Here is a 9306-nt window from a genome sequence, read left to right as displayed (position 1 = left end):
GCTAAAACGAAAACATAATGCCATACATATTTTATTTGCAAAGGCAACTAAAAAACAAAATAATAACTTTTATAAAAATAGATAAATTTTCAAGTTACCTATTCTCCCAAAAAAAAAGTAATTCATTATGATAACAAAACGCCTATGTTGTAAAAACAATCGATTCAAATTCATAAAACAATCATAAAAATTAATCTTTGAAAAACTGTACAATTTTCGTGTGATTTGCCAAAAACAAGAATTTCATAAATTCTGTCACAAAACGCTGAGTGGATCATTGAACAAGTTTTCATAATTTGATATTTCAGAAGTGATTTCTTCCGTTGATATTTCAGTTGTAGTTTCTTCATGAAGAGTTTGCTCCGCAGTTGATATTTCAGCTGTAATTTCTTCATGGACAATTGGCTCTGCAGTAGAAATTTCAGAAGTGATTTCTTCAGTAGATATTTCAGTTATAGTTTCTTCATGGAGAGTTTGCTCTGCAAATGACGTTTCAGCAGAAATTTCTTCTTGGACATTTAGCTCTGCAGCTGATATTTCAGCTGTAATCTCTTCATTTACAGTTTGCTCTTTAGTTGATATTTCAGCTGTAATTTCTTCATGGACATTTGTATCTATAGTTGATATTTCAGAAGTAATTTCTTCATGGACAGAATGCTCTGCAGTTGAAATTTCATTTTCAGGTGTATTTTCTTCATAGTCAGTTAGCTCCATTTTGGTTGTTATGTATGCAGAATCCTACAAATAAGATAATTCGATTTTTGATTGTTAGAAAGATTTCAAGGCGGTTTCTAATTTTAAATCAATTGAAAATAATGGGAGAGGGGGTGTTTTTTTTTTACCTAAAGTCGAGATAAGTTAGGTTATATTGTATAAAGGGTATCCCTACAAGATTATGCCTCCGCAAGTATAAGATCTGTTCAATGGTTAGACAATAAAAAAAAACAACTACCTTATTTGAATTTATTTCAGAAATTGGGGGACTAGGGGTAGTTCTTACTAGGCACTTTGTGGGAAACTACCAATTTTAAGATTACAATTTAGAGACAAGGATACATACAACTTGACAAAATAGTTAGGATGATAATCAAATGTAGACTGCTATTTGTTTTGTAAGAAGTTTCAATAGACCACTGAGTAAATACTCTACCCACATCTAATTATGTCAGTCTTTTAACTTTTTTCGTCTAGTTGCATGGCTGTTCTTATTCATATATTAATTAAGTTCGCTACTTATACATGTTGTCATCATTGTTTAACTACTTATTGGACAATATTGGTTAAGTATACAGAATTCAATTATTTAGTTTTTTCTGTTTATTGTTTGTTCCTTACCTGAAAATCCGAAGTTAATGATTGTGGATTTACAATAACAAGGCCAGTAATGGTATGTTCCATCGGACTAAACAAAATATCAAACAGTAAATAACTTCGAGAAGTGAAGAAAAGTAGGTATTCGTTATAGAAAATATGAAATATAAATTTCAATTTTCGGATCTACTGCAGTTCACGGTAAAATATTGCTAGCTGCCTAACGGCTGAACGTACAGATAATGCCCGCACACTATTTTAAGCGGTATAAGAAGGCCTACAAATAATCTGGAATAGCCACAAATCAATAATGCATAATTATCTCGCAGTGAAGAGAAATGCGCGAAAAATGCCTATTTTACTTGTTTTTTTCTTCATTGAAGCTTTCCCTGTGCATCATTGGATCTTGGCTATTCCAGATTATTTGTAGACCTTCTTATACCGCTTAAAATGGTGTGCGGGTATGATCTGTACGTACAGCCGTTTGTTAGCTAGCAGCCTTTAAATTCATAGATTTTTGGCAATATTCGTTACCAGCAATATTTTACCGTGAACTGTAGTAGATCCCAATTTTCTAGTATGGTTTTTATGGACAAATAGATTTGCATTTTGTGTGTGTTTGTGGGGAGGGGGGGGGGGGGGAGGTACTACATTTTGAGCTTGACATTTAATACGCTAAAATGTGACTTTTTACTCCTTGAGTACACTCCAATGTGTTATCTATTATTAGTGTACAAATATACCCCGTCCCCAAACCACTACAAACTCAAACAATTGAATATATTAAATATTTTCTTTTAAAGCCTAGTTTTTTTCACCTGCTTTCGTTGTCGCACAGGGGTTCTTTTTTGACCTCAACCTCCGTCATAAGATTGTCAATTTCAATAGCATTTTCTTCGTAGCGAGAATCTTCATTTTCCATTGGTTCTGTCTTTATTACAGATTCGTCAATTTCAGCCATTTCTATGGTTTCAGATTTTCCCGGGGGTAGGGTACCCATTTCATATTCATAATCATAATCATCATCATACTGCTCTTTCTTACCTAAACAAAAAGTTTTGTATGGTTTTGTAGGTAGGTATTATTAATTTGTTGAAAAAGACTATAGCTTCTCAAGTGTAGTATGTTTAATCATTTTTATTAACCTTATTTGTATGCTTTGAAGAACAGATTATAATCTCAGCTGACATTTTCACTCATCCAAACCAAAATCGAATTGGGAGTACGCAGGCGTTAAGATGGGTATTATATAAAAGTGAGGTATGTGTAAAACACAGAAAATTTAATGTTCAAATACAAACATTTTCAAAATTGGACCAGTGTTTCCTATTATGTTTAAACGCCTGAGATATGGTTGTAGGACCTTTGACTGGAAGTCTGAAGTGTGCACGGTATTTAGTAACCTCTGGTCAATTGCATTTTCTCACTTATTGCTGTCACACACTAGGTACCAGTCATTTTAAACGTCTTTAAAATGACACGCTGTGGTCCAAACATTCAATAGATTAATAACTATAACTTACTTCTCTTTTTCTTCATTCTGTAGAACTTAGATGTCGATTTGAAGTGCTTCTTTTTTCCTTTTCTTTTGAAACCCGGCGCAGAAAATATTGTTCTTGTTTCTTTTACCCTTGTTGAAGATCTTCGCTCATTTTCAGGTACAGAATTTAGCATCCTATTTGAAGGATTTTTAGGATATGGCAATTAACTACTAAAGATTCTTATTTTTATATTAATGAAGTTCGCTACTTATGCATATTGTCACCCTTGTTTACTGGACATTATTGATTAGGTATACAGAAATCTTCCCTAAGGGGGGGGGGGAAGTTTGTACACTTATAGGAAATGAAATTCAGTATCAAAGTTTGGGAGGGACGTGTGGGCTTGTTTTTAAAGTTATCAACCTAATTCTTTTTGTAAAATCTCTTATATGACTGGATGTACACGGAAAACTTTGAAAATTGAATTTTGGTACTTTCCTTCAAGGGGCCAGTGGAGCAAAAGACCCCCCAAAACACTAAAAATATGAGTTCTGAGCTTATTTTTAGAGATATCAACCTAATTTTTTAAATGTAAACTTTTTAAAAATAACTGAACTTAGTAACCATTACACATTTCATTTTGGGACTTTCCTTCTAGGGGCTTGTGGAGCAAGAGACCCCCCAAAACTAAGAAAAGGAGTTCTGAGCTTATTTTTGAAGATATCAACCTTATTTTTTTCAAAGAAAACTTTTTAAAAATAACTGAACTAAGTAACCATTACACATTTCATTTTGGGACTTTCCTTGTAGGGGCTTGTGGAGCAAGAGACCCCCCAAAACTAAGAAAAGGAGTTCTGAGCTTATTTTTGAAGATATCAACCTGATTTTTTTCAAAGAAAACTTTTTTAAAATAACTGAACTAAGTAACTACTACACATTTCATTTTGGGACTTTCCTTGTTGGGGCTTGTGGAGCAAGAGACCCCCCAAAACTAAGAAAAGGAGTTCTGAGCTTATTTTTAGAGATATCAACCTGATTTTTTTCAAAGAAAACTTTTTAAAAATAACTGAACTTGGTAACCATTACACATTTCATTTTGGGACTTTCCTTCTAGGGGCTTGTGGAGCAAGAGACCCCCAAAAACTAAGAAAAGGAGTTCTGAGCTTATTTTTGAAGATATCAACCTGATTTTTTTTTGCAATGAAAACTTTTTTAAAATAACTGAACTAAGTAACTATTACACATTTCATTTTGGGACTTTCCTTCTAGGGGCTTGTGAAGCAAGAGACCCCCCAAAACTAAGAACAGGAGTTCTGAGCTTATTTTTGAAGATATCATCCTGATTTTTTTAAAGAAAACTTTTTTAAAATAACTGAACTACCTAAGTAACCATTACACATTTCATTTTGGGACTTTTCTTCTAGGGGCTTGTGGAGCAAGAGACCCCCCAAAACTAAGAACAGGAGTTCTGAGCTTATTTTTGAAGATATCAACCTAATTTTTTTATAGAAAACTTTTATAAAATAACTGATCTAAGTGACCATAACACATTTCATTTTATAACTTTCTTTTTAGGGGATTGTGGAGCAAGAGACCCCCCAAAACACTGAAAATATGAGTTCTGAGCTTTTTTTTTATAGATATCAACCTTATTTTTTCAAAGAAAACTTTTTTAATGTAATTGAACTAAGTACCTAACTGTTACACATTTCATTTTGGGACGCTCCTTCCAGGGGCTTGTGGAGCAAAAGACTCCCCAAAACTAAAAATATTAGTTCTGAGTTTTTTTTTAAAGATATCAACCTGATTTTTTATAAGAAAACTTTTTAAAATAACTGAACTAAGTAACCATTACACACTCTTGATTACCACTACATTATTGATATCTTTAAAAATAAGCTCAGAACTCATTTTTTCAGTGTTTTGGAGGTCTTTTGCCCAACCAGCTCCCAGTAGGAAAGACCCAAAATGAAATGTGTAATGGTTACTTAGTCAACCTGATTTTTTTAAGAAAACTTTTTTAGACAGAACCGTACTAAGTAACCATTACACATTTCATTTTGGGACTTTCCTCCTAGCAGCTTGTGGAGCAAAAGATCCCCCTAAACACTAAAAATATGAGTTCTGAGCTTATTTTTAAAGATATCAACCTGATTTTTAGCAAATCTGTTGTGGCTACGTAGTTCAGTTAAATGAAAAAAGTTTTCCTTAATAAATCAGCTTACCTAATATCTTTAAAAATAAGCTCAGAACTAATATTTATGGTTTTCAGGGGTCTTTTGCTTTACTAGCCCCTAGAAAGAAAATCCCAAAATTAAATCTGTAAAGGTTACTTAGTTCGGTTATTTTAAAAAAGTTCCTTTAAAAAATCAGGTTGATATCTTTAGAAATAAGCTTAAAACTCCTATTTTTAGTTTTGGGGGGTCTTTTGCTCCACAAGCAATTAGAAGGAAAGTCCCAAAATGAAATGTGTTTTGGACACTTAGATCAGTTATTTTTAAAAAGTTTTCTTTTAAAAAATTCAGGATGATATCTTTAAAAATAAGCTCAGAACTCCGATTTTTAGTTTTTGGGGGTCTTTTGCTCCACAAGCCGTTAGAAGGAAAGTCCAAAAACGAAATGTGTTATGGTCACTTAGATCAGTTATTTTCAAAAAGTTTTCTTTAAAAAAATCAGGTTGATATCTTCAAAAATAAGCTCAGAACTTCTATTTTTAGTTTTGGGGGGTCATTTGCTCCACAAGGCCCTTAGAAGGAAAGTCCAAAAATGAAATGTGTAATGGTTACTTAGTTCAGTTATTTTTAAAAAGTTTTCTTATAAAAAATCAGGTTGATATCTTCAAAATAAGCTCAGAACTCCTATTCTTAGTTTTGGGGGATCTCTTGCTCCACAAGACTCTAGAAGGAAAGTCCCAAAATGAAATGTGTAATGGTTACTAAGTTCAGTTACTTTTAAAAAGTTTTCATTGAAAAAAATCAGGTTGATATCTTCAAAAATAAGCTCAGAACTCCTGTTCTTAGTTTTGGGAGGTCTCTTGCTCCACAAGCCCCTAGAAGGAAAGTCCCAAAATGAAATGTGTATTAGTTACTTAGTTCAGTTATTTTTAAAAAGTTTTCTTTGAAAAAAATCAGGTTGATATCTTCAAAAATAAGCTCAGAACTCCTTCTCTTAGTTTTGGGGGGTCTCTTGCTCCACAAGCCCCTAGAAGGAAAGTCCCAAAATGAAATGTGTAATAGTTACTAAGTTCAGTTACTTTTAAAAAGTTTTCATTAAAAAAATCAGGTTGCTATCTTCAAAAATAAGCTCAGAACTCCTGTTCTTAGTTTTGGGGGGTCTCTTGCTCCACAAGCCCCTAGAAGGAAAGTCTTAAAATGAAATGTGTATTAGTTACTTAGTTCAGTTATTTTTAAAAAGTTTTCTTTGAAAAAAATCAGGTTGATATCTTCAAAAATAAGCTCAGAACTCCTTCTCTTAGTTTTGGGGGGTCTCTTGCTCCACAAGCCCCTACAAGGAAAGTCCCAAAATGAAATGTGTAATGGTTACTAAGTTCAGTTATTTTTAAAAAGTTTTCATTTAAAAAATTAGGTTGATATCTCTAAAAATAAGCTCAGAACTCATATTTTTAGTGTTTTGGGGGGTCTTTTGCTCCACTAGCCTCTTGAAGGAAAGTACCAAAATTCAATTTTCAAAGTTTTCCGTGTACATCCAGTCATATAAGAGATTTTACAAAAAGAATTAGGTTGATAACTTTAAAAACAAGCCCACACGTCCCTCCCAAACTTTGATACTGAATTTCATTTCCTATAAGTGTACAAACTTCCCCCCCCCCTTACTTGTAAGATAAATGTTGAAAATGGGTAATGTACAATTTAAGTCCATCTAAGTTCACGAACTTTGTTAAAATATTTAGAACACAGCAACATCACTAGTTAGTTTAAAAGTACATTTTGTAGATTTAAGAGGTTCGCGTTTATTGTTATTATTCTCCTTTGAGTGTAATATAATCTTATTTGTACATCCAATATTATCAGAAAAAATCCTTGACCTATTTCTACATACAACATGTCGTTTCATCTTTTCTTCACTAGAAAAAACCTTGTCGCAGCCATGCTGACATACTATTAACTCATCTGGGTGCTGCTCCTTCAAATGCTTTTGCTCTTGGTCTGAATGGCTGAATTTGTAGTTGCATATATCACAATTATATCTCGTAGTTTTAGGGGTGGAATGCATGAAGTTTATGTGGGATGTTAATCTTACAATACTTGTAAATTTCCTACAATAGCGCAGTTTTAATTTATATGAATATTATTTTAAAACCTTATTTCTAACACAATTTCATCAACAACTTATCTCTGAAAAGATGAACTTTTCTTTTTTAAAAAGCAAAAGAAAGCTTCAAACAGCTGAATTTAGAAAGCAAAGTTTAATAAAAATTATTTCTTGTCTGCACAGATTTAGGTCATTGAAAAAAATAGCAGGTAGTTGTCTGTTGATACATCTATACTATAAATCTATTTGCGACACCTTGATAATTTACATAAATTAATGTAGCACTAGTTAGAAAAAATGTTTATTTTTTAATCAAATATCAGGACATGAATGTAATACGCGAAATATTTCTACTTATGTATCTTATCATAATCAACATATAAATTATTATAAATTAAATATTTCCTGGGGCATACAACACAAGTATAAAATTGTAGATCTTTTCCCCTTCTTCTTTCAAAATAAAGTTGATTAAAGACAACAGCTCCAGTCTTTATCTTCTCTTGCAACAAATATTCCTTGCCAACTATACATTTTCTAACATGCTGCAGATAATGTCTGTGGGTGCCACGCAATGAGTTTTGGCACAAGAAACATTCATATATATCTTGAGGATTGTGCCACTCCATGTGTGATGATAGAAATTTCTCCGACATATAATATTTATCGCATTCCTTGCAATAAAAGTCTGTGATTATATATTCAATCTTTTTATCAGCAGAAGTTGATGAAACACTGATCTCATTACTCTTGCTAGTTCTTTGAGAGGTTCTCAATTTGTCTTTAGGTTTTGTTAAAATTGGAGATTTTCTTTTTGGTGGAAACACCCCATGAGAAGCATTTATTTTTACTGATGGATCCACTTGAAGAAATAAATAGTTTTTAGAATATTTACAGTAGATTTGGTAGTTCCTTTTCTTTGAAACAAATTGAAGAATACTGCGCATCTTGCGACTGAATAAAAAAAAAATGGATTAATTTTTAAGTGTAAGAAATAATTACGATATTCCTATATACAAGTAATATGGTGTCTTTCAGTATATTAGTAGCCAATTGTCTCCTTTTCTAAATATTTCAATCTTATGTCAAAGCGGTTCGGTCATATGTACCATCAACATTTCTTAATTCACAATCTATTTATGTAAAAACTCCTAATCAAAACAACAAAAAAGAGCTGAGAGGTACTAAAACTTACCTAAACTTTTGGTACTCATAGTTTTCTGAAAGTTTTCCACGTTCTTTCCAAGTTTTGTAAAGTTCTCTAGTAGTCTCATCATCCAATTTCTTATCAGAGGGTGTTTTTGAATCCAGAATATTCTTGTAGTCAAAATAAAGCTCATATTTAGAATTGAGGAACCGTGGATCCTTTAGAACTTCTTCTTTACTCATATTTATTATTTATTTATTGTTTGTCTATTAAATAAAGATTTTCTACAATATATTATCAATGCGTTACAAATATTTAGCTTCTCAAAATCACCATTTTACTCCATTAAAAACATAAAAAGGACATCTTAATAACTGACAATTTGAGGAAAAATTTTAAATATCGCCAAAACAAACAGATGAAAGACTACGTGCAGTGTAAAGAACTAATAATTAAAGACCAATTTCATTATTCAGACTGTTAAATTAGCAACATGCAGAAAATTGTGCATAATATCTGCCTTTAAGTGCATGCATTGAAATTCTCTACAATTCCGGACATAAGATATTGAATAGTCTTAATTTTTAAGCTTTAAGTTTCGGACATCAAAGCTAGCTATCTTAGTTTTTAGCAAAAGTACTTAACTTTGCTTAATTTGAAATGATAATTTTGTGTTAATTATTTTCGTTTCTTTATCATATAACGATCTTTTTGTCTGATTATCGAAAAGGGCTATGTAATTAAGGCTAAAAAAACTATTTTTAGCATTTTGAGATTAACACGGCAGAACTTGATATTTTTGTTTACATTTACAAGAATGCCGCTGAACATTATCATTTCTAAATATCGTCTTTCATTTCATAAATAAATATATATTTTTTTAAAGAACTATTTGGGTTGTTTTCATCCAATAAAAGAGTAAACAAGTTAAATCTTTGGTTTTACAATGTTAAAATAGCATAAAATCTTTAGGTTTTTGGCTTCAAGTTGGTTAAAAAGGTCAATTTGTTTATAAAATGAAATGAATTGAAACAACGACGACATTTTTATTGATTATTTTTTCCCTGCCGCACCAAACCTCAACAATTTTTGTCC

General features: G+C 31.9%; 1 protein-coding gene across 1 annotated transcript; it reads right to left on the bottom strand.

Moving 5' to 3' along the window:
- Positions 1-15: 15 nt before the first annotated feature.
- LOC145326462 (uncharacterized) lies at positions 16-8505 on the bottom strand. Its single transcript, XM_080169818.1, has 7 exons — positions 8260-8505; positions 7472-8018; positions 6838-7070; positions 2835-2986; positions 2130-2355; positions 1336-1402; positions 16-738 (listed from the first exon to the last, which is right to left on the bottom strand). The coding sequence occupies exons 1-7, from the start codon at positions 8451-8453 to the stop codon at positions 256-258; spliced, it is 1902 nt and encodes a 633-aa protein (XP_080025944.1). The 5' UTR covers positions 8454-8505; the 3' UTR covers positions 16-255.
- Between the last annotated feature and the right edge of the window lie 801 nt (positions 8506-9306).

Source organism: Acartia tonsa, chromosome 8 (genome assembly GCF_053477335.1).
Source record: "Acartia tonsa isolate MP-2025a chromosome 8, ASM5347733v1, whole genome shotgun sequence".
Taxonomy (NCBI): Eukaryota; Metazoa; Arthropoda; class Copepoda; order Calanoida; family Acartiidae; genus Acartia; species Acartia tonsa.
This window is presented reverse-complemented; position numbering and strand designations above follow the sequence as displayed.

What these genes read in the sequence shown, in the direction of transcription:
- LOC145326462 (XM_080169818.1), bottom strand. Translation starts at nt 8,453, where the DNA reads ATGAGTAAAGAAGAAGTTCTAAAGGATCCACGGTTCCTCAATTCTAAA. An exon ending in CTGTGCGACAACGAAAGCAG is followed by an intron (nt 1,403 to 2,129) that starts GTGAAAAAAACT and finishes TATTTTGTTTAG; the next exon opens with TCCGATGGAACATACCATTA. An exon ending in CATTAACTTCGGATTTTCAG is followed by an intron (nt 739 to 1,335) that starts GTAAGGAACAAA and finishes TCTTATTTGTAG; the next exon opens with GATTCTGCATACATAACAAC.